A 26,355-nucleotide genomic window follows, 5' to 3' on the forward strand; every position below is an offset into this window, starting at 1 on the left:
GACTGTGTGACTTTTAAGCTCATCAAGATGTGTGGAAGAAAAATTTCTCACTTCCATGACTTCAAAATCTAGTTTCTCACTTTCATGCTGTTCTGTGTTATCTCTGGGCAATCTGGATAAAGTATGAACAAGGTAACAAAATTTGCTTTTGTGTAGACAAGATTGAAATTATACTTTTGCAATTTCAATATCATTCTTTGCAATCTGACAGGAGCTGTATGCATAGGCTTTCAAAAAATAGTGACTAGAGGTTGGTGATCTGTTTTTATTCTAATAGGTTGGCCATAAATATAATCATGGAACTTCAAACATGCAAACACAATTGCCAAGAGTTCTTTCTCTGTTTGAGCATACTGCATCTCAGTTTGGGTTAGAGTTTTGAAGCATATGCTATTGGTCTACCCTCTTGAAGAATGAGTGCACCAAGACCAAACTTTGAAGCATCACAAGAAAGAGTTACTGGTTTGTGAACATCATAATAGCTGAGAGTTGGCGGACTGGCAATTCTCTGTTTCAGGACATCAAATGCTCTTTGGTGTTGTTCCAACCAGGACCAAAATACATCTTTGCATGTCAACTCTCTGAGCAGTGCTGAAAGTTGGCTTAAGTCTGGAATGAACTTGCCTATGTAGTTAACCATACCAAGAAAACTTTGCGGGGCTTGAACATTGTCTGGAGCTGGCATCTCAGGAATTGCTGTTTGCCGTTTGGAAGGATCTGGTTGTAAGCCTGAACTAGTAAACAAATGACCAACATAAGTAACTTCTTGTAGCCTAAACTTGCACTTCTAAAGATTCAGCTTAAGATTCACTTCACTTGCTCTTTTCAGAACTTTCTTGAGGTTTCTGTCATGCTTGCCTTCACCATTACCTCCTACTAGAATATCATCTACTAGAATAGCACACGGACATCCAGAAAAAAATTTGTTCCATTGCACGCTGGAAGACTTCACTGGCAGAATGTACTACAAATAGCATTCTCAAAAATCTGTACCTGCCAAAGGAGTACTGAAAGTGGTTGGCAATGAAGATTTTCGGTCAAGCAAAATTTGCCAAAATTAACTCTTTGCATCCAAAACAGAAAAAGCAGTGGCATTTGGCATAACAGCAGTAACTTCTTCGGCTGTATGCATTGGATGATGAGGTATTTTCAGTGCTTTGTTCAAATCTCATGGATCAATACATATTCTGATATCACCTGAGTTTTTTTTTAATGAGCAACTGCCATGGAAGATACCCATTCAGTTAGTTTGTCAAATGGACAAATCACACCTTGCTGCACCATTTTATCTAGCTCAGCTTTGACTCTCTTCTGCATAGCTACTGGACTTTTTTGTGCTGGTCTGACAACTGGGCTGACTTCAGCGTCTAACATCAGGAATGCTCAACCAGGAGTTTGCTTAATTTGTCTTTGAAAAGATCAGCATAGGTAGGGAAAACAGACAGGGTGAAATTAGAAGTGTGGTCTTTCAAGCTTACATGGTGGACTTCCTTATTAAATGAAAGTAGACCTATTTTCAAATTATCTCTGAGGCCTAATAATGACTGTTCATGCCTTTTGACTACGTAAAATTGTAAGTCATAGCTGTTCCCAGCACAGTAACATGAAAGCATTACTGAAACTTTGGTTTCAATTTCTTCAGCAATATAAGTAAAATGCTTTGCGAACTTTGCCAAATCAAGCTTTTCACCGGCATATACTCTAGCAAATCTTTCTGCTGAGATAACATTGCACTTTGAACCTCTGTCAACTTTGAGCTCTATGGGCCTTCCATTTATCTGAACAGCACAAAATCCTTCATTCTTTGCCCACAAACCTACTGCATTGACTTTTTCATTAAGCACAGACACACCATCACCATAAAAAGTATGGTCACAGCTTTCTAATTGATGAACTTGTCTCTTTGAATGTTTTCTTTAAATAAAAGAATGTGTCTCTCTCGATTTACAAAATCTTTGGAAATGATTCCACTTTTTACATCTGTGGCATTGCTGACCAAAAGCTGAGCACTTTTCTCTTTTAGACACATGATTACCACCACAATTGCAACAGTTGACTATGAGGCTAGGTGAGGGAACATGCTTTGAGTTTGCAGACTCACCCTTGTGCTTCACTGAGACTGTGTATGCTCTGGAATTTGCTAGAAAGCTACGAGGTTTACTAGGGTCTTTTACAAGACTCACAGTTGCTGATAGGTTCTTGGGCCTGTTTATATGCTATCAACATTAGCACTAGAAGATACTGGAAGCATGCATTTCTCATTTGTAAGCATACTTGTCTGCTTTTCTGTGAGTTCATATCCGACAAATCAATCTGGGCTTTATTAGTTAAAATCACTGTAACAAAGCAAACTTTTTCTCACAGCATCATATTTAATACTACACACAAGTCTGTCTTTTATCAACTCATCTCTTAAATCACCAAATCGGTACATTTTTGCATTATTTCTCAAGTCAGTTATATATTCTGCAAAAGTTTCACCAGGCTTTTGATCCCTTGTGTAAAATAAGTGCCTTTCCATTGTAATATTCATATGGGAGGTTACACATTTCTCTAAATTTATGTTTTAAGCAGTCAGGGTCTTTCCTTTTTTGAGCCGGTACCACTATGTGATGGTTTTCCTCCTGTCCTGCAAACACAGCAGGTGCTAACACAAATGAACGCTCTTTCTATGGCTTTTGAAACAGCTAAATTAAGCAGAATAAATGCATTTGTATGTCCATATTTATCAAAAAATGCAGCCTGTAAGAAAATATCAAACCCCTGCTCAAACTCTCTCCAGTTCTCTACAATATTATTATCGAATACAAGTAGAGCTGGTCTGTGAAAGCCTTCTGCCATGCCAACAAATTATAGTAAAACTGCAATCCTAGCCCACTTGTAAGTATATACGAACATGCACACACACCAGGTACTTGTAATAACATACAAATGTACAATAAATTCTTCGAAATAATGTACTTTGCGAAATATGCTTCGAAATGGCTGTATTTTGCAAAAGAACTGTACTGTAACACTACACAGACTTGCGAACACTTTGTGCACTTTAGATATCTTGAATACCTTTAATTAATGCAAAAAAGTAGCACATAGTGAAAAAATGTGTTTGTTTCCCTTATTTTATACATTTTCTGTGATTTGGACATAACTTCAAAAATTTTCATAACTATGTTGAATATTTTTATCAATATGTTGCAGTTTCGAACATTTTGTTTAACTATAAATTTGTTTGAGCTTACTGAGTGCTTTGTTTTATATTCTTCAGGTAAAGAAATCATTAAAGCAAATTTTAGTACCTGGAATTCATTTCTAACCTGTTTTGCGAGTTGTACGTGGGGTAGGGATAATCCAGTCCTCTATATTCCTCCATCATTAACTGACTGCCTCTTGGTCTTGATTCTGGATCCCATTCTGACACCATGTCATTAGTCCTATGATATAATTCATGGTGAACAGGTGGGATAGTTGGTTTATATACTTTATTATACAGAAACACATTAAGGTGGATAGCAGCAACATGAAATATAAACAAACTGATTAACTGACAGACCATTACATACATGCATGCTTACATCTCAACAGCCCTCTACAAAATGGCAGTCTGGCTCACATGTGCTCAGTATTTATACACATGTGCAAGCCCATGGAAAGCTTCTTAAAGGTATGCATTTATATATTTATTTTATTTATTTTACATTTGTTTACTGGGCGAACCCATTTTCAGCAGAGGTCCGGGGAGAAAAGCTCCACATCGTGACATAATACCGTAACAGAGTAATAACATTCATAGCATAAATATAGTTATACAATGATAATGAACTTTAGGGCAGACTTGTAGTGTAAAGTACATAGATAGCAGAAATAAACAGGTGAGGTTACAAAGAAAATAAATAACAATACAGTTGAGCAATATAGGAAAGTCTGATTGTTTGATTCTTATTGTGATTCATAATTGATTGGTATATGGAAGCTTAGTCAACTTTTCTATGCAGTATAATACACAGTTGATAGTAAAGAAGTAGAGAATCATGTATTTTGTAAGTCATTTTGTTGCATTTTGTTAATGGAAACAGGTGGAGGAAGAAGTGAGGAAGGTAGGGATGAGAAAAAAAGGAGTAAAAGGTGAGGGATTTTGAATATGAGGTTGAGTTTGATTGAGTTTTTGTTTAAGATAGTGTGATAGTGAATAGGTAGAAATAACGAAAAAGTAATAAAAGGAATATGTGTGTGTCTAAGACAGAAACATGTTGTAGAGAGACAGCTTTGTTAGGGAGATAAATACTTTTATTAGTTTATACTTAGCCTGGGCTGTTACATGAGCAAAGCCATGACTCTGATAAGTGTTGTTTGACTAGTTTTTTTTTTTTAAATTGGGTTAGGTTTAGGGTGCTTTTAATAGATTGAGGTAACACGTTCCAGGATTTAGTAACATGGTCAGAATACCAGCAGTCCCCAGCAGTGTTTTTAGATTTAATGACTTGTGATAGTGATTTGTTTGTTGAACGAATGTTGAAATATGGTTGAAGCATATTTAGAACAGCTGGAGTTTTCTCAGGTTGATATAGTAGTTTATGGGTCACAGTTAACTGGTTATAAGTTAGTAGTTGAAGTAGTTCTAATCAGGTGATTTTTTTTTTTTTTTTTAGAGTGAAACTGTGGTGTCTCCTCTGTGAAGAGTCTGTGGCAAATTTTGCTATTTTATTGTGGCATATGAAGTTTGGCAACAAACTAAGTTGTCCCGGGACATCTTCATAGGGGGATTCGGTTAATATTAGGGGAGTTAAGTGGGTTGGGGAGGTGAACGGGTTAAGTGGAGGCAGGGATAGTGGTGAGGAAATGAGATAATGATGGGGAGGGGCTTAAGAGGTTTAGTCTAGTGTAGTTGGGTTAAGATATCACATTTTGGCATGAACTTGCTACCCAACCACCCTCCCTCTTTTCGTTGATAGGGGAGTAGGGTTATTTATCAGTGGGGATAGGTGGAGAAGAGGGATAGGCTTGCCCTCTTCTGTTCCCCCGCTGATGTCTGGATGTCCATTTCAAGGATCTGGGGAAAGGAAATTAATAGTTGGAGGAAGCTTGCTAAATAGATAAGCAAGCTGAGGTAAGGATGATGCTTATTTGATGGAAGGTAATTCAATGGATGGTGTATGAAGTGAGTTGGGACGCTGCTTCGTATGTAAAGTAAGGGAGCAGAGGTATGGATCCTGCTTGTTGGGCAGGGTGAGTAGGTACTCTGCTCTAATTAACATTGAAGTGAGATGGGACACTGCTTCAAAAGTAAAGTAAGTGAGTAGAGGTATGGACGCTGCTTACTAGGGCAGGGTGAGTAGGTACTCTGCCCTGATTAACATTACAAGGATGTTATTTTGTATTTAGAATCAATTATATCATATATAGTTGTAATTAATAAAGTTGGTGATCAAAGCTATGTTATGGAAATTTAATAAAGGTTGTCAAAAGTCATTTGGTGTGATGTGTATTATTGAAGGGGACCAGGACAAATTTCTATTATACATACATATTGATCTACAGATATGTTGCACTTGTATACTACATACTTTTGCAAGCCATTGTTTGGAATCCTTTCACACATTTTGGAACTAAGCAAAAGTTCATTACTGTGTGTACTGTACAAATAAGTTTCTAAAATGCATCTAGTTTCTTAGGATGCTTTAAAGTATTGATCAAAAATTACAGGTACCCTAAAAGACAACAATATACTATTTATATGCAGGTGAATAAAAAGTGGGATGCTATATCTGTAACAATTCTAATCTGCTTAACAATTGCATGCTGGAGAACTGTGAATAGTTTAACTACAAAAGGTGGCTATTGTTAGAATACCTATATTCACTCTGTTAATTAATCTTAAACCTTACCAAAATAATAAATGATAAACAGAATAAGCAAACCAACTAAAGAACTAATGTAGCAATTTCAGTTAAAAAAACTTCCAAAAGCGGAATAGTAAGAAATTTAAATGTAAAACATAAAATCATCAAAATAAAAAGACATATTTTGATTTTTTTTTCTCACTTAATATGTACAGTACTAAAGTATTAAAAATGGCCTATATTAACCTTATTGTGGCTGTATGGAAAGGGATGACTGGATGTTGGGACAAAGTGAGGACTGGCTGATGATTATTTGGCACGTGCATATAAGGAAGGTGTTAAAGGAGGACTTAATACATCAGAGCTCAGCCAAGTAACAGTTAAGTCACCTGGCAGTATTAAGAAGTGGTTATTATTTCATTAATACCAAACTATCATACTTTGTTGCAAATTATAACCCGATAAAGCTGTAGGGGAAGCTTACTACTGCATTTTTTTAACTTTTCCTCATCAGATATGAATGCAATTTCTGAGAAAGACCCTGTTGGTAACTTCCACGTTTCTATTTTTGAAGTAGGAGGCAGTGAGAGGATGTCTGCAACATGCAAAAGAAAAGACTGGAAAAAAAGATGTCTAAGGAATGTCTGAAAGTGTTGTACCAGTGTGGAGCAATCAAGGTTCTATAATGTCCTTTTAAAAGAACATGGCTCCAACAAGACAAAAACTCTGATCCTGAAGTGTGTATTTGGCTACAGATATCATGAGACGATATGGAATACTAGGGAAGATTCTTTGTATATGTGTTCCTACAAAGCTTAAGAGAGACTGCAATGTCAGCATTCAGTATTTAAAAAAATAAGGCAGATAAGAAAGGGGGGGTGATACAGTTGGAAACTGGTAAGAATCGGCTTCTAAGTGTGGGCAGAGAGTAGTGCTTAAACTTCAATGAAAGCTAAACCCACAAATTCTACTGAGCAGTACCTGCAGCCTGCAGATACTGGAGACAAAGAAAGAGACAGACACAGAGACATCTATAATGAGAAGGTGGTAGTATTTCTGTTATGAGATTAGCACATGTTACTGAAGGAAAAATGGGCTTTGTAGGCAATTAATTCATTATGACAAATGCAGTCATGCCTGGTTTCTCCTTGAAGCAGATGTTGTGTCTACACCATACCCTGATGAATAAGGCCAAATACATTCTCACAACTTGCAATGTGATGCTAGCTGCTCTGTTAGAAAATCCTTGACTGTGAAATATATAGAGAGTGGAAAAGGGTTGTGTTTAAAATCATCTGTCAAGGATAAAACGTTAAGGTAGGAGAAAAGCAGAAAGACTAAAAATGACAAGCAAGGCAACTGTGATAATTTCATATACTCCGTTTGCAATGTTATATCATCGACTGTCTAAACAGAAAAATAAAGGCAATTTAATAATACAAAGAACAAACTGACTAAATTTCAAATTCTTTAACTATTAAAATGTCTTACCTTTGTTGTAGAGAGTCCCATCAAAGTAATAACTCCCTGTATAAAAACCTGTAGCATGTTCTATTAAATGCCGGACCCAGGTGTTACCTGCTCCTGGAAAACTGGACAAAGCTACCAATCCTTTAGATTTCGATGGTAGAAACTTTCTGTCTGTGCACCTAGTATCTGAAAAGCAAATGTAAAAACAGTGGTATTAGTATAACCAAAGTGATTGTTAAAAAATGTATTTCCCCCATTTAGTGCAGATACCAACTGAGTAAGGTGGCCTTATTCTTTTAATAACATATGTTTTGCTAGTTGTTACATTACACGTTGTCTTGTAAGCCCACACTAATAATAACTCTTCAGTTTCAGAAAAAGAAACAGCTTTTATACTGAAGATTTTTTCTTCTAACTTCCAAATGCAAAAAAATAAATAAATTTAAATTACACTTCTGGCACCTTGGTTGAATAACACCTTTAACGAAATTCAGTACAGCTAAGAAATCAAAAACCTTTATACTCACTCCTTAATAACCAGAAACTAATTTTGCAATTAAATAGTAAGTGTAGTTCATACATCCTTTTTCAAGCAGTTAATAGTGCTCACTTCCATAATTCGGCAAGGCCATGTAAATGACAGTCCCAGTGTAAATCTGTGTCTGCCCATCTACTCATCAAGACTAAGAAGTCAAAGTGGTGCTTTGTTTGACCTGAAGTGGTAACTTATTCCCTAGGTTTAGAATACCTTGAGTTAGGAACATGTCCCTTCAGTGATCCTTGTTTATTTTTTGTTGTAGATTTACGGATACAGTACAGATGTTTGCAGAGCCACTGTTTTTTCAAGAACTAGAAAGTTAAATAAGACTGGATCTTTCATGGCTTCAATAGTAAGACACAGGTCAACTCAGAGTAGGTTGTAGGCTACTGAGTACATTGTAAGTTGTGCTAAGCTGTTGGGATAGTTGAAGAATTTAAGGCCGCTTATTTTCTTGATAAAGTATCTTTGAGGCCTTTCCAGTTGAGCAATATGTTTCAATTTATATACTCCAAAGGACATTGTATTCATTGATATGCCTTATAAAAGAAGAGTACAATGACAGGATGACTTCTTTTTTGCCCTTGGAAATTAACTAGACCACATTGACAACTTTTCTGACTTTGGTGGAAACATTTAGACAGTTGCCTCTCATTTGATTAGCATAAGTACCTAGGTCTTATATGTGCATATTCCAGACCTTACCTTAGATGAGCACTGACAGTACCCAGCAAACCTGATCAATCACATTTCTCAGATACTGAACTAGATGTTTACAAAATAAATGTCAAACAGGACAGGGTCCAGCACTGATCCCAGTGGCATCCTGCAAGTAATAATTTTATGTTCATTGAGGGCTCTAGCAACTTTCACAGTCAGGGTTTTGCTGGATGGCCAATTTGCAATCCAGTAGATTACATTGGGATTTACATTAAGTTTGTTTATTTCTTTAACAATACCAGCAAGGGAGATAAACAATTCCGACCTTGATGAAGCAGTATTTATAAACCACCCAGCTCTGTGGCATGCAAACAGTAATACCTGGCAGGGTGGGTATGACAGGGAAATGACAGACTGCCTAGGGGTGTTGTGAGGCTAAACACCACAGATGGAGGGCCTTGCCACCCCTGGAAGGTCCATTACTTGTTCGTCACTCTCACCCAGAAAGGCATTATTGTACTTAGATAATGGGTACCCAGAACTTCAATAACAGTGCACACTTCAAGTGTCTTACTGTGATCAAATGAAGAAATATACACATAAAAGCACCAGTAGTTTATTTCTGGTCGCTGCCATCAGCTACATAAAATGCAAAGCATTAAAGCTAGCCTACACACACACACACACACACACACACACACACACACACACACACACACACATATCATTTCCTTACATCTGCTACTGAATAAATGGACTGACAGTCTCTCATCTAAACTGAGGAATGAGTAAACCTAATTTGTACCCTAGAAGGAACAAAAGAGGATGCAAAGATGGTTGAGCAAAATGCCATTGACAGAATGTTAGTAGCTTCAGCTATTACTATGGTATTGTAAGTTGTTTAAAAAACTTATAGAATTAGTATTTATTATGTTTATTCTGACTTAAAATATCCAGTTTAATAACTAGATGTTAATGAAATCTACCACTGCAAGTATTAGTTTGCTCTAAACAGTTTACCATTAAAAGTTCTTTAGTACCAGTTATGTTTGAACTATAAGTATATAACCTAATTTTGTCAAGCATCTCTGAATGCAATCAGTGGATGTTAAAATACAAAGTTTTATATCTCTAGTGGAGAGAATGTTAAAGATGCTTGAAATACCAGAGAAATTCAAATACCTTTGTACTGACTATTATTAAACTTGATAAAATGACCAACTGGACAAGCTGGAACTCAGGAGTTTAAATCTCTGACTTGTTCCATTTCCGTTACCCTAAGGTAAACCCTGTCTAGGGTCCCTGCGCTATGTAGTCTTGGAAGGAGAGCAGGAGAATATAATACCCTAAGGTAAACCCTGTCTAGGGTCCCTGCGCTATGTAGTCTTGGAAGGAGAGCAGGAGAATATAATTGTCCTAAAGGGCATATATTACAGAATTGTTTTTAAATTCAACTTAGTCTTCTCCTTTGTAGCAAGAAAGGGGGGGGGGCGTGTTGAGCAACCAGGACCTCCAAAATTCAGGGCGTGTTCCTCTAAATCTTTCACCTGGACAATGAATACGTAATCATATAATGCCCTCGTGTTCCTTTATGTTGCGTTTAGCCTAGAGAGAAAATGCTATCCTATGGATTCATTCTGAGATATTAAAAGACACAATTTCCACAATATTTTCACAATCATTTCACAATCTAATCTTTATTAGGACATATTCTACTATTGTAGATATCCTTGTCCTAAGAAGATTTTCAGCACTATCCCCATCAAAACTATTTTCCTTATTAAAAGGTAGATCCAATTTTTCTGTGGCTTACCCCCTCTACAATGGTCATTCTTATTTCTTTTAGATCCATCCATTCGCAACCATTGTTTCCCATTTTGCAGATGGGACAGGGTATCACTTCTATAGTGACAATCATCTAGATCCAAGGTTTACATCCACCAAGAAAAAAAAATTCTAGGTACTACACAGATACCTAGCCATGAGGAACTTAACACAGGTTAATGCTTTACGTGAAATAATAAACAGTTTATTTTACAGATGAAGAAAAATATCTACAGTTGTTTCTTCCCTAGCTGTATTTAAAATAATTATGAGACAATAAGGGTTTAAATTACCCGTTTGCTTATCTGTATCTTTAAATGGATGTAATACCACCACTTTTCGTGAAATTGATTGTAATTTACCCTCCACATCCGCTTTGTGGTCTCCATTCATTACTCTGCAGTTTGTAGACTATGGCTGTTAATTGAAATTAAATATCTGAAGAGGTATACCTAAGAGGTGACCTGTGTCTGGCATACATGGCATCTTCCAGCTCAATACTGATGGATTCAGTGCAGATCTCTAAATCAAATGGCATCATAAATACTTGGTCTAGGGATTTATACCTCTTCTGCAGCATAAGCAGAATGGTTTGGAGAGAGAGGTTTATCTTGCAGAGGATACCACTGCTCTGTAACAGACTGCCCATCCACATAAAACAAAGTTCATCCTTGTCCATATTCAAGCACAATAACAGACTCCCCATCCACATAAAACAAAGTTCATCCTTGTCCATATTCAAGCACAATAACAGACTCCCCATCCACATAAAACAAAGTTCATCCTTGTCCATATTCAAGCACAATTTGAATCTATGTATAAAAAACAGAAAACTTACCCCAGGACTGCCCCACCGTACTACTGCTGGACAGAGACAGCTCCTAAATGCTCTATCCCATGCATGGATCTCCTCAAATTATCTATGGTATGATCTTATCGTTAGGGGTAGTATATAATTATTGACCATGGGATGGTAAGTTCAATCTCTAAATGAATGAGCTAGTTGATTTTGATCACAAAAAGGAAAACTGGCTTGGAATAAAATGGCCCACAAGGGCAGCTAGCCTAGTACTTACCTATGAACCTATGAAACTATAAATTCATTGTTGCAGAAAACATTACATTATAACACCATCCCTGGAAGGTTTTATTAGTCAGTAAAGGTTTCCTCTTTAACTGTTTCCGGAACTGCCACTATTCTTTTGCTAAGATAAAAGGAATGGGTAACTTATTAACTTGAATAAATACCAACTCTATCTCAAACAAAGATACTTTTAAAAGTATAGATTAATTAAGCATTTCACTATCATAGTACTATCATAGGTTAGTACTAGGCTAACTGCCCTTGCGAGCCATTGTAAGCCTAGCCAATTATCTCTTGTGAGACAAGCACCTTAACCACTGGGAACCCTCCCAACCCCTGTAATATGATATCACAGATGCTGATATCATATTACAAAAAAAAAAAAAACTTACAAACGATTCCTGGACTGAAAACTAATCAGAAGGGTTACACTGATCAACTGCAAACTTTCAAAATATTTATAGGTAACTGATAATGATCAAAACACAAAAAGATCAACTTTTACAAAGGTGACATTGAAAGATCAACTTTGCAAACACTGACACACTAATATGCATACACCAGTCAACAATCCCGGTGCATGCAAAACCTGTAAAACTAAATATAGTTTAAAACAATTTTTTTCAGAGGTGAAAGCCTCCTGCTAAATATATACCAACTCCAAGATCACACAATATTAGGGAAAGGGCATATTTCCCTACCCCGGGAACTGTGCAGTCTCACACACCTTTTGATCACTGATGTCAAACAAACATAGTGTCAACCATATTCAGTCCACACACAAACACACACATATATATACATATTTATATATATATATATATATATATATATATATATATATATATATATATATTTTTTTTTTTACAATAATTTTCTGCCCAGAGCCCCGCATCTGTTGATCATCTGTTTAGTTAATCATTTTTTTTTCACTATATTGATGTCAACCAAAGATAGTGTCAACCATATTCAGTCCACACAGCCCCACACCTGAAGGATCAGAGATAGAGACTAAACTGTTAGGTGGTTCCTTTACAATCTCTTGTTCCTTCTAAACTTATTACAAAAATGGTACATACGATTTAAAGGAGAAGAAATGAGGTTTGGAACAAACCAATTTGTCCAGGGACATCTTCAAGTGGGGGTTAGATAAATAGAGTAGCAGGAATTAATAGAATAGGGGGAGGATAGGGTTAAATAAGAATGAAAGATGATTGGTAGGAAGTGAGGTATGGGTAGGGAGGGGCTTAAAAGGTTTTAGGCTAGTGTAACTGGAGTAGGAGTCACATTTTTAGCGTGAACTTGATACAGCAAGTAGTATGTCCTTGATGACCTGTAGGTACTTAAGGGTACAGGTAGGCCTTGGGTTAATAATGATAAGGTATGATGGAGTTACATTACATTTTTTATTTTTTTCCACTTGTAAAGTTAGGGGTATGTATTTGCCAGATTGTTTTATGTTTTATCCCCCTTTCATTAATTCTTTAGAGGGAAGTGTGGAAGTGTTTTCCTTTTCTTTTAATACTTCAGCTGTAGAGCTTTAGATGTAGGCAATTCGTTGGCCCAAGGACATCTGTGGCTGCCATTCTGTGTCCCAGCTACACACATGGGAACATGGCCTGCAAGTTGCAGGGCCTGATGGTTTAATTTGGTCAGATGGATTATTATCATAGAAATGTATCTATTAAAGTATTGACCACTGCTACTGTAATGAATTGTTGTCCAAGCAGACTACCTTATTTGTAATCTCACAAATTTATAACACTCTCTTGACTTACCCTGAGAAAGGTACATGCTTTAAAATATGTCTTTAAACACGTGTTAGTAAGCTGTAGCACAAATTTCATTTAATTATTTATTTATTTGGTCATTGACATTTGATTATTGGGAAAGTCCGACTTGGTAGAAGCCCATTTTCAGTGGGTTGTAGAATCATGCCTTCCTATTGGGGGAAGCAATGTGGCTTCACTACTCAGCTGGGTGAGGTGATCTTGTCTTTGCTGTATCTTATAAAAAAAAAAAAAGCAGAGTTTGCAGTTCAGGTGCGAAGTACCCATTAGTAAGGATTGCTTACACGCGCTGGGTAGTTTCTGATATTTCACTGGTTCAGTTGTTTGAAGAGAGGGAGTAATTTTGGCGGGTTATTGGGCACACTGAGAGATGGCTGTTCATCACATGTGCATGGGACAATGGTAACAGCTGTCTGACTTTATATGAATTATTTGGCTGCAAAACCGGTTATTGTGCCGGCATTATTTGAGGATTGTGGCATTATGATTAGAGCAGTAAGTGGTTTGAATGGAAGGCATTTTATACAATTTAGGCACCATATACAGAGCGTGTTCTGCATTGGTAGTTTAGAGGGGGAGGAGCGAGGAATGCACGGGGCTTCTTTACAATGCTTTGTTACAGTGCTGACTATTTCTGTTGCTTGAAGCAAGTGTGACTAACGGCTGAGGGCCATACCTCTCAACTCTACAGATTTTACAGAATGTCTAGAGTTTGCTTCAGATGTATGGTCTATTCCTCATAAAATCTGTGGTTTTCTGGCAATCATGAAAGATGGAAGGCATTAAATATGACCAAATAATGACATATTTCAGTTTCAGACTTCATGCCCTCTATAAAATGCATGCTAACACAAATCCTGTTATTCTAGTAGCTTTCTAAGTTTCTAACAGTAACATTTAAAATCTGTCCCTATTTTGGGCCTTTGTCTCTACATTAGTTTAGGCTCTGTCCAGATTTCTTGTATTAAGAGGTTAAGAGGTATGGCAGGGATGATTAACAGAGCAGAGTCCTGCCTACAGATTACACTACATTACTTAAGCAGGCAGGATTGTCTTTTGGTTAAAAATGGTGTCACAATTGCCCGGTCCCTTTTGTCAGTTGGGAAAGTGAAGGGAGGAAGTCATTGCACAGTCTTAGTTACCCGAGTGAGGGAGTTTATAGCTTATGTTAATTGTGCAAAATCTATTCTTCTATCAACTTGCTAAGTTTTACCGGACAGTTAAATTGTTGGCTAATACAAGGTGCAGGGTTTTCTTTCACATGAGAAATTTGGCTAGGCTTTCACCCACAAAAACGGTCAGTATACTGAGAGTGCTTTCTTTCTTGTTGACCCTACCCAAGGCATCATCACGGCTTCATTCCTCATGAAACTCATGGACCTATATTTTATAAACAGGGCTGAATAAAATGGAGTGAGAGCACGAGATTATATTAAACCAAATAAATAAAATACTGTGAGACTATATTAAACCAAATAAATAAAATACTGTGAGACTATATTAAACAAAATAAATAAAATACTGTGAGAGTATATTAAACAAAATAAATAAAATAATGTGAGACTATATTAAACAAAATAAATAAAATACTGTGCTAATGGTTGTTGGGCACGTGTCTGGGGAGAGTATTCACCTCATACCTCTCAATTATACTGATTTTGCAGAATGTCCAGAGTTAGTAGTCAGACCCCAAAAAAAACTTGTCGCAGCTTTGTTATTAGGCTTCTTATGTTGGTCAGGTTTCAAGTTGCTAGTGCTGATGTTTTGGAAGTTTCCCTTGACTGTTTCGGATTTGACCCTAAATGGCTAGGAGTGTGATGTGCATGTACGCCCATGTATAGCAGAGGTAGGAGGCCTCTCATGTAATAATTCTTTGGAAGTGAACCACAAATAGTTTACCTCTGGTTGTCCAGGGTGACTTATGTTTGGATTTTGCCTCTGCCTGTTTTTCAGGTGCGGATGGCTAGTGTGTTTGTGTTTTTTTTATTTCCCTCCTTCTCCTTCTGCATGTATGGGGGGCAGCTTTGTACTTTGGGGTTTGACTGGATGGTCTATAGCGATAACCCAGGAGTTGTCTTGGCAGTATGCAGCAGGGTTAAATTTGTAGGCTGTTTGGACTTCTGAGAGTTTGCTGGTGCTCCCCAGTGAGATGAGTGTGGAATGTTTGATGGGATTGTACAGACACTTTGGGTTTGGGAGTTGGGCAGTGATGGCTGCGTTGATTGGGGTGGCTCTTGTAATCAGCAACTTAGTCACTTTTGGTAGTATGCATCTGTCCGTAGTCTAGAGGTTTTCCATGACAGTTTCTGGATTGGTGCTGGGCTGATAAGATGGGAGGTGTGTGTGCATTTATATGTAAGGGATGGAGGACGCCTTTCACGTTGTTGACGAAGTGCAGCATCACTATTTTGCCCTTGGTTATTTATAAGGAGGAGCAAGTGGGCACAAGGTCACATGCTTTAATGACTCTTTAATAACTTAACGCTGAGTCTCAGAGGTCAGTTAACAGGTGATTAGTTAATGTTGTCTTGGGGGATGGGGGCTAGGGGCCTCTGTAGAGGCTGTATAGTGAAGAGGGTAGACCGCTGGCCGGCTTATTGTTGTCATTAAGAAGTTCTGGTTGTGTGTGCTGAGAATTTATAGTTTTCCTTTCTTTTGCAGGTGGGGAAGTGCAGTGTGGGCATCAGGCAGTGACCTGAAAGAAGCAGCCTCAAAAGGTGATTGAGACTGTTGTTGTGGATGCCCCAGGTTGCCAAGTGGTGTGCAATAAGGTCACTGATGGGGAGCACACAGCGACCAACAGTCAATGGCCTACAAGAAGTGGATTTGAGGGGTAATGGATTCTGCAGGAGTAGATGTGCTTCTCATATATATATTTTCACAGGAAGGACAGGTATGCATTGATTATTTGGATATTTTCCTAATAGTTGGTCGGTCCTCACCAATGGTGGTTATTGGCTAATTTCTATGAGAACAGACATTTGAGCTCTGAATTCCCACCCTTCAGGAAATGCATTCTAGAGTGACAAGGTGGGCTCAGAGTTGGGTTTGGCCAGGCCAGCTGCATATGTTGTAAGACCAATACAGCTTTTTAAGACCAATGTTGACTAAATAATAGGCTGAGGTATACCCCTCAATGGCTCAGTTTTGCAGTAAGCCCAGATTTTGGCCCTAAGTTTTGGTTTCTTTTGCATAAAACTATGGTGGCCTATCAAATCATCATGAAGTCCGGAAATAATGACTGAGATTCAAGCTTACCTGTTTTAAGCACCATAAGTTTATTGTTGGGTACATGTTGCGGTTAGAACCTTTGTAGAGTAAAGCAGCACATGAGATACTGCCAAAGTTTTCCCTTCTACCAAAGGAATAGGTACTTTTGTTTAATAGGTTCATTTGTGCAAGTGAGTGCTCAGGGTTGTCTGTGTAGTACTTGTTACAGAAAGGCTCCTAACATTGTTTTGTGGGAGGGTCAGAGCTTAAGTTAAGCTGACCCATACAGTGCATTCTGGGAATTTTGGACTGATGTCATGAGGTCTTTCAGGTATTCCTATCTCTGCAGTTACTGCTGTCTGGGTAATAAAGCTGTTTGCTGCATCATGTTCCATCGGTGGTGGCAAAGGTTTTACTGGGGAATAAGGTGGTTTGGGTTCTTGAGAATAGGGGATGTGGGGCAGGGTAGAGACTGTGCAGTTGAGCAAGGTGGAACCATGGCAGTGTCTACAGTTAAGAAGTTTTGGTCATGAGTGCACAGAGCTTACAGATGTCTTTTCTTTTGCAGATCAGTTGCGATGGAATATTTTGGCCACTGGAGAGGGCATAATGATTTTACAGATGGGGAGTGCAGAGTCAGCATCAGTGGGAGGCCCAAAGGAAGCACTCTTGAAAGTGATGGAGGCAGTTGTGATGGAATTGTTTCTGTCACTGGAGTGGTGGGTGATGAGGTTTAAGGTAATTTTAATTTGGTAAGTACGTAGTTAGGCATGTCAGAATTGGGTGGAACTCTTGGGGTGCATTTACAGTTACCCATCCCGTTTACTGTGTTGGTAGAGGGTCCATGATGTGCTCTGGTGATAGAAAGCTGAAATTGTTCATAAGGCATGGTGCTTCTGGCGTGACAAATCTGTCCCTCTAGAAGGGGTTGGTAAGGTTACATACTAGGTTAGGGTTTAGAGGGAGTACCACAAGAATCATTTCTTTATGCTTGAGTGAATTTTGTAGGTAGGGTTTTAGGAAGCATTGTAGGCATGAGGCCATACTTGGAATATTTTGGGAGTGGGGTGTTTTGTTTATGTGGGAGATAGAGGGTTAAGCAAGGCATGCATTTGGAGTTTTCCAGAAGTAGGTCATGTCTTACTTCATTACTAGCTGCATAGATAGCATAGGGTGTTAAGGTTAGTTCTGAATGCTGTGGCTAGGGTTCTAGTCCAGGATTGTCATTAGGAGGTAGTGAACTTTGGGGGGGGGGGTTAGGGTTATGCCAGTGGCAGGTGTTTCAAAGCCGTCAGCACTTTAATCAGGAGCTTAGTATTGTACTATTGTTACCCTTCAAGTATGATATTTTGCAGGAGTTTCTTGTTGCTGCGTGTCATAGGTGAGTTTTCTGGCAATTAATGTCAAATCATTAAAATTTGGAGTTACAGAATTCCTTCTGTAAATTCATGTTACTGCAAGTCTGTTTAGTCTTTCTAAGCTTGTGACAGTAATATTTGAAATTACTCCTATTGGCATGGTTACAGGGCATTGCAGCCCCTTACAGTCTTTGAGGAACTTTAGTAAGGTGGTGAGGTGGCAATAATTCTGGAGTTACGGTTCGAAGATTAACAGACGATTGGTGATTTTAAGGAGTTAATTTAAAGCTAAGGGTGTTGTGTGGTCTACCATGATTATTTTGTTTTTCTGGGGAACAGCTTATCAACAAGTGCCTCTGTATGGCTTCAAGTAGCAATGGGCTTAGTGTTTGGTTCTCTAGTTGGCTGGTGAAGACCCAAGAATCATTATGAAGCTTTTATTGGTATGGTAGTTGGGTAACTTAGTATTTTACTCATATACAGTGGATATGCTAAGTTATGAGGTTATGGTTTGGTACTTAAGCATTGGAGAGGGATCAGTGGTTTGTTTTAAGCTGTTTAGGCAGCTAGATCAGTGGTTTGTTTTAAGCTGTTTAGGCAGCTAGATCAGTGGTTTGTTTTAAGCTGTTTAGGCAGCTAGATCAGTGGTTTGTTTTAAGCTGTTTAGGCAGCTAGCCAATTTTGTTATTTATGTGATAGGGATCTGAAAGTATGACATGAATATTGTTTGGTTAGGGAGGATGGGGTACACCAAATGATGTTTGGCTTAATGCCTTTTAATGGTGGTTAGGTTGTTGTAAGTTTGGTCTGAGAAGGGGAACAGTCTGGGCAGGCTTGCCCTCTTCTGTTCCCCCGCTGGTATTGGATGTTCAATTCAATAAGTTGTGAATGAAAGTGAGTGGTTGCACTGCTTGATAAGTAAATAAGTGAGTGGAGGGAAGCTGCTTATTTGGTTGGAGGTAATTCAATAAATGGTAACTGAAGTGAGTGGTGGTACACTACTTCATAAGTAAGCGGGTGGAGGTATGGAGGTTGCTTACTGATCAGGATGAGCGGGGTCACACTGTCCTGTGTTAATGTTACATGGATGCTATTTTCACTTATATCATGTGTTGGTTGAAATTAATAAATATTGGTTAACAATCATGTTTATGGAAGCTTTATAAAGGTCGTCAAATGTCATTCGGTGTGATGTGTTTATTGAAGGGGACGTGGGTAATTGGTTTAAGGCTGAAAATGGATAGATTTAACTTAATGTTAATAGTTTGTCTGCATTTTGTAGATTTTTATAATTCTCTGCACTCAGCAGCTAAATCAAATTCCCTGTCATAACAATGAGCATCTCTTCAATTGCACTGAATACATACCTCTCAACTTTCCTGATTTCACACAATGTCCAGAATGTTGTGGATTTCTGGCAAATCAGTGAGGATTGAAGTCACGAAATAATGACATACATTTCAGTTTCAGACTTCATATCATTCAGAAAACAAATGCTAACACAAATCTTGTTATTCTATCAACTACGTTTATAAGAGCAATATTTAAAATCCGTTCATTTATTTTGGACCTTCCCCTCCTCATTATTTTAGGCTTTCGCCACATTTCTTGTGCTAAGAGGTTAAGAGGTATGACTGAAGGAAGATGCATCTGTTTGGATAGTTCATAATGTATTTCATCAAAATGATCAAAAGTAAACTATAGCTCAAGTGGCCAAGTCTGCCAAACGTATTGCTTTTGAGTCCTTTTTGAAATCCCCACTTCTGACTCTCTGCATTTGAAAGAAATGATGTCACCTGCACAGGAAAGACAGCAACACAGACAATGGATTTTGTATACAGTTTATGAAAGACACAAAGCTAATTTCTCTCAGGCATGGAAACTGGGAATAACTACCTCCACAGAACAGAGAAAGAACAGTCTTCTAGTTCAAGCTCTGTTTGCTGAAAACCTGCTAGAATTAATACCAAAGGATGCTGAAGAATTGCTATTTGCGCATGTGGAACAGGATTTCTTATGAAGTAAAACTGCTGTTACAACCATGAACACATCCAGTTAAGGAATGATTTACTCTGTGAATAATGGTGCACTGATCTGATTTACTCTGTGAATAATGGCACACTGATCCGATTTACTCTGTGAATAATTGTGCACTGATCTGATTTACTCTGTGAAAAACGGCACACTGATCCAATTTACTCTGTGAATAATTGTGCACTGATCTGATTTACTCTGTGAATAATGGTGCACTGATCTGATTTACTCTGTGAATAAATGCACACTGATCCGATTTACTCTGTGAATAATGGTGCACTGATCTGATTTACTCTGTGAATAATGGCACACTGATCCAACTTACTCTGTGAATAATTGTGCACTGATCTGATTTACTCTGTGAATAATGGTGCACTGATCTGATTTACTCTGTGAATAATTGCACACTGATCTCATTTACTCTGCGAATAATGGTGCACTGATCCTTTCACTTTACTTTGATGTACAGACTATTACATCACTTTTAAATGTGAAATGCAGTTTTTCACTTCTTTATGTCACTGTGACATGGAAATGACTGTCATGTCTCTTTCTTAAGTTCCCATTCCCACATGGATCTTTTGAACAACTCTTACCCGTTTACAAGCATTATTTTCTTTCCGATACATTACAGAATGGAATACTGGATTGACTTGCAGAATATGAACTTCGTATAAGTAAATGTTATGTGATGCTTTTTGTGAGACAAAGTTCCTGAAAAGAAAATGGTATATCTAAATGTCACCCAGATCATATTTCTAGGGTGCCAAGTCCCACAGTCACAAGATGCTGAATAACAAAATGCTGATCAATCTGACTGTTTTCCAAATGAAATCTCCTGTCAGAGTATTTTTGTGTGCTCTGCAGCAGTGATCCCTTTGTGTTATTTCTCTCTTTTTCAAGTTTGTGTGACCATGGAGTTGGTAAATTTACATTTGGGGACATGTGAGCTTGCCCCTCATGGAGGTTGCAGCAGGGCTTATATTCCTGCAAAAATGCTTACAGTTTGTGTTCAGTGATGTTTCTTCTTTCCTGTCTTGTGTTTCAAATTGTCAAAACTCCAGAAGGATGAAAACTCAAAGTTTTATAGTAGAACTGAAGATAGAATTGCTCTCACTTAGAATATGATATTGTACCACTTGTATGCTGTTTTTATGGAGATGTCCATCCTTTATAGTTGACTAGTATAAGCTAAGCATGCTTAAGTTATACAACTAGCTAACAGTTCTATTTTCAAAGAGTTAGGTAGGACTTCTGCTACATGTTGTAGGCTGATTTCCAATGTAATGCTTTAACAGCTCTCTTTTTAAGTAAGCTTTCAGTGATAAGGGCCAAAGTATACTGACAATAGATTTGGGGTACTCACTGCAAGACTTCAGACAGCACAGGTATTTTCGAGGTTACATTTCCATGCAGTGATATATATACTGTGGACATTTAAATTTAAGTATTCGTTATTACTGGGTATGCATTGGCTGAATTTTGGACAGAACAGGCCTTTGATCACTAAATGAAAAACAATTCTCGACTTAATGCATTATTTTCCCTGCTGGGATACTCTGATGAGGTTGATTTCCTCCAGCGAAAAATATGAAGAAATTGTATTTTTTTTCCTGTCCAAGTAGTTTAATTTCTTTATTAAGCTGATTGGGTTTGCTTGGCATTGGATAATAATAATAATAAATTATTTTGCAAAAGACTGCTATTGATGAGTTTGAGTACTTAACCGGCTGCAATACTATATTTTCCTGGCAATGCTAATTAGTCATCTGACACACATTTCACTTCCTTGCATCCTTTCTCATTCTAATTTTTTTATATCTGAAGTATTTTTGCCATCAGCATTAATACTGACTGCTTAGAAAGATGTTTCAAAGTCTCTTAATACAGTCATTAGATTTAGAGTCTGTCTTACATGGTGTATAGTATGTTAACCATTTTTGCTGGGAGTAATCTTTAAACTGGGCCATGTGAAGAACATCGCAAAACATGGACTGCAGTACTTCAACCTCAGGGTTCTAACTACAGCCCTAGTTGGGACATGTACAATTGCAAAAAAATAAAGCAAGAGTACTCTATTATTTTTAAATCATTAATAAACTCTCACATCCGACACAGTTATGTTTCTTGCATGAGAATAAACTACTGCGAACAAGACTGCATAGTTCTCTTCAGTTTTCACAGAATGTAAGTGTATGTGCCAAGCTTTATCTAACCTCTCCTTATCTTTATGACTATGTCTAGATGGCCTTTCCTGGATTCATCAGCTCCTTATGCATCTATGGCTAATGGATTTGGACTGTTAATAGCAGATGCATTAAGCAAGTATCCACAAATTTAAACAGTGTGAGGGTATCCATCTGCAATGCCAGAAATCTAAAAAATAAAATCTGCACCCTGCAGTGGTTTCTATCTTTGTAGAGTATGACAGCTTGCATTTCCCCTGAAACCTGTTTTGAAGACCTGACAGCAATACCACATATTCTAGCCTAACTTTAATGCTTACCATTCACTCAAATCTGGTGAGATTAAGTTGGCAGCATTTATTCAGTGAGATGTAGTTAGTTATTATTTATTTATTTATTTACTGAGATTTGTTTGCTGGGAAAATTTGATTGAGCACAGGTGCCCTTTTTTAGAAGAGGAATGGGGAAAAGTTCCCATGTATCATATTTAATGTAATCAATATTTACAATAATACATTTTATAATGCAGTTTCAGTGTATACATAACATGATAGTATAATAAAATTTGTATTGATATTCACAAACATTAATACAAATGCATTGTACTGAAAATGTACAGAAAGAAGAGTGGTATAAATAGCAGGTAGGAGTAATTTAAGAAATGCCACAGGGTGAGGTATTAGAGGTGACAAGTTTAAGTGTTAATAGAGAAGTAGCGATGGTTTAGCAATTTGGTTGTACTAATTACACGTTTTTGGTAAAAGTCATGGTTCGGGTTTTGAGTTTACTCTTGTTTTGAACCCTAGAGCTTCTCTCAAGGCTTCCCTTTATCTACCAGCTCTGCTGAACCTCCTTGTCACCCTGGACTACCTCTGACTCATGGTGATAATGAGATTAATGCTTCCCAGGGCAGTGTCTTAAGGCTTATTCTTTGCCCCATGCATTAGTGCTACTCAAAAGGGTGCAACTCAGCCATGGTCCTGCCCCCCCTTGTAGACAAAGTACAGTTGTGTACACTTACCATAATTGTAGATGTCTGAGTATATTCACTGTTGCAGTCATCACATTTGGGTTATCTACCTGCAGGCAGCCCTCAGTCGGCCTGAATACCAGAGTCTTGGGATTTCTGCATCAGATGCTGTCGCTTCTTCCATGACGTCAGGTCGTCATGGGTATAAAACATGCAGCTGATGCCATTACATCAGTTTTTCTTGCCCCAGATGTCAGGAGCCCCCACAATAGGAAGCAATTACATGGTGTGGAACACCCCCAGTATAAAGTAAATACAAATGTTATAAGATATGGCCAAACAAAAAAGAATAGGTAGAAGTATAGAGAAGTCAGGGGGCTGGAGGGAGGGTAACCAGGACTGCAAGAGTGAATACACTCGAACATCTACATTTATGGTAAGTGTGCACAACTGTACTATGTTCTTTGTGTTTCATTGTTGCAGTCAATCACATTTGGGTTGATTCCCAAAGCTGAGAATGGTGGAGGCAGTCAAGAAGCATTAGGGCTGGCAAGCAGGTCCTTTTAAGACTGCTGTGGCAAATCCAGCTCTGGATTTAGAAAAGATAGGAAGTGGTAATGCGTGGTGAAGGTGTGCACAGAGCTCCAGGTTGTAGCTTCCAAGACGTCCCTGATAGGGACTCCCCTAAGAAATGCTATAGAGGTTGATGTAGCCCTAGTGGAATGTGTTCTGATCCCTTGAGGGGTAGGATTCCTAAGATGTTTGTAGCAGAAATGGATTCAGTGTGCTATCCATTTAGAAATGGTTTGCTTTGAAATGGCCTTGCCCTCTGTTCCTGTAGCAAAGCTGACTAGCAGCTGGTCAGATTTTCTGAAAGGTTTAGTCCTGTCCAGATAAAACCTAAGCTGCATGTGCATGTCCAGGGAGTGCAGGATCCTTTCCCCTTTATTCTGAGGATTAGTGAAAAAGGTTGGCAAATAAATGGATTGGATTAAATCCACACTAGACACCGCCTTAGGCATAAATGATGGGTTAGTCCTGAGGGAAACCCTGTCTGCATGGAAGATAATGAAGGGTTCCATGGCAATAAGGGCCTGCAATTCAGACACTCTTCTTGCTGAAGTGATGGCTAGAAGTAAAGCTGTTTTCCAGGAGATTAATTTTAACTCTGCTGAGGCAGCAGGTTCAAAGGGTGGAAGCGTGAGCTTTTCCAATACAAAGTTAAGGTCCCAGGCTGGAGTGGAAGCTCTCCTGGGGGGGGGGGGTCTCACATTTTTGGCTCCTCTCAGGAACTGTTTGACCAGAGGATGAAAGAAGAGGGGTGGCTCAGTATTATAATGAGCTGAGATGGCAGAGGCATGAATCTTAATTGAAGAGAAGGATAGGCCTTTGTGGAGCATTTCTATTAAGTAATCTAGTGTATGAGGTAAGCTGGGCACAGTTGTGTCCATTCCTTGAGACTGGCTCCAAGAACAGTATATTTTCCACTTTTTCAAATAGAATTTTCTAGTACTAGGCCTCCTTGCCTCAAGGATGACATCCAGCAACTGTTTACTGAGGGTTGCGGGTGATTGAGTTCAGAGGATGAGCCAGGCTGCTAGGTTCAGGGTTTGTAGCTGAGGATGCAAAATATGGCCAGTCTGCTGGGACACAGGGAGGGGGTCTGAGGCAGGTGCCATGGTGGCAGTACTGTCAGACAGTGCAAAAGTGGGTATCAGTGCTGGCGTGGCCAGTCTGGTACAATCAGGATTGTCCTGTTTGATCTTTAGTAGAACGTTCAAGAGGAGGGGCAGAGGGGGAAAGGCATAGATTGGGAGGTTTTCGCATGTAAAGGACAGGGCATCCACTTTTCATGCTTGGCTGTGGGGAGTTCTGGTGCAATATTTGCTTAATTGATAGTTCTGAGGGAAAGCAAAGAGGTCCAGCTCTGGTGCCCCCCACCTGTGGATCAGAAGCATGAATGATTTGGGTTCCAGTTTCCACTCGTGTGGGTCCATTAGATTTCTACTTAAGTTGTCTGCCAGTGAATTTAGTTTGCCTGGCATGAATTGAGCTTGCAGGTGCACTTGATTGCTCAAGGCTGCATTCCACAGAGCCATGGCTAACCTGCAGAGTGGGTAGGAATGGGTTCCCTCCTGCTTGTTTATGTACCACATAACTGTGGTGTTGTCTGTCTTTATCAATAGCTGCCCTGGAAGAATAAGGCATTTGAAGGCTGTCAGAGCATTATGTACAGCTAACATTTCTTTTTGATTGATATGCAGGTGCATTTGCTTTCAGCTCCAATTGCCTTGAATGCATTGTCCTGCCATGTGAGCCACCCATGCATAGTCTGATGCGTCTGTTGTTAGGGTTTGGGTGGCAGGGGGTTGAGTGAAATGGAGTCCTTTGTTGTGGTAGCAGGCCTCTGCCCACCAAAGGAACTGTGCCTTTAGGCAAGGAATGATAGGAATCATTGTTTCCAGGTCCTGAGAATGTTGACACCAGAGACTTTGTAAGTATCATTGAAGTTTCCTCATATGCAGTCTTGCATATGGAATTAGTAGAATGTGAGAGGCCATGAACCCTAGGGCTTGCAGTATTTTTCTTGCAGATAGTTGGGTTTTGGTGGCCAGTAGATTGAAGTAGCTTGTCAAATAAATTTATTTTTCTGGAGTGAGGAATGCCATCTGGGAAGTTGTGTCCAAACTTGCTCCCAGGAACACAATCCATTGGCTGGGTACCACATGTGATTTCTTTTCATTGATTGTGTACCCCAGTGAAGTTAGAAGTATCTTTACAAATGTCCGGTGCTGGACTAGCAATTCCTGACTGTCCGCCTGAATCAGGCAATCATCCAAATATGCGTAAATTTGAATTTCTCTCTGCCTGCAATATGCAATGGCTGGAGCTAGGCATTTTGTGAATACCCTGGGCACAGTAGATAAGCCAAAGGGAAGTGCATAGAACTGATAGTGCTTACAGCCTGTCCTGAAATGCAGATATTTCCTGCAAAATTCCCTTATGGGGATGTGCAGATAAGCTTCTTTTAAGTCCAGGGTGGCTAGCCAGGAGTCCTTGGCTATCATAGGAACCAGCTGTTGGAGAGTAAGCACTTTGAACCTTGGAACCACCGGGAAGGTGTTGAGAATAGACAGATCCAGGATAGGGAGCAAAGAGTTTTTTTTTTCTGGGTACCAGAAACAGTCTGGAGTAAAAACCTTGTCCCATTTGCTCTGCTGGGACAGGTTGCTTGATACTGAGAAGAGAATGTACTTGCTTTTGAGCCTCTGCCCACTGGTTTTGGGGGAGGTCTGGCCATCCACTTGGGGTTGGCAGTGAGTGCAAGTAGAATCTGTATCCCTGGGATACAATGTTCAAGACCCATCTGTCCTGGGTAATGTACTCCCAGTTT

At 38.7% G+C, this 26,355-nt stretch overlaps 1 protein-coding gene across 2 annotated transcripts in view; it reads right to left on the minus strand.

Moving 5' to 3' along the window:
* Positions 1 to 26,355, minus strand: part of WSCD1 (WSC domain containing 1) — a 568,343-nt gene that overhangs the window by 45,701 nt on the left and 496,287 nt on the right. For both annotated transcript variants that reach the window (XM_044054265.1, XM_044054266.1), the window contains exon 7: positions 7,329 to 7,493. In XM_044054265.1, the coding sequence (XP_043910200.1) occupies positions 7,329 to 7,493 (165 nt within the window). The remainder of the gene's footprint in view (positions 1 to 7,328; positions 7,494 to 26,355) is intronic.

Source organism: Protopterus annectens, chromosome 13.part0 (genome assembly GCF_019279795.1).
Source record: "Protopterus annectens isolate FY-2018-M chromosome 13.part0, PAN1.0, whole genome shotgun sequence".
Lineage (NCBI taxonomy): Eukaryota > Metazoa > Chordata > Ceratodontiformes > Protopteridae > Protopterus > Protopterus annectens.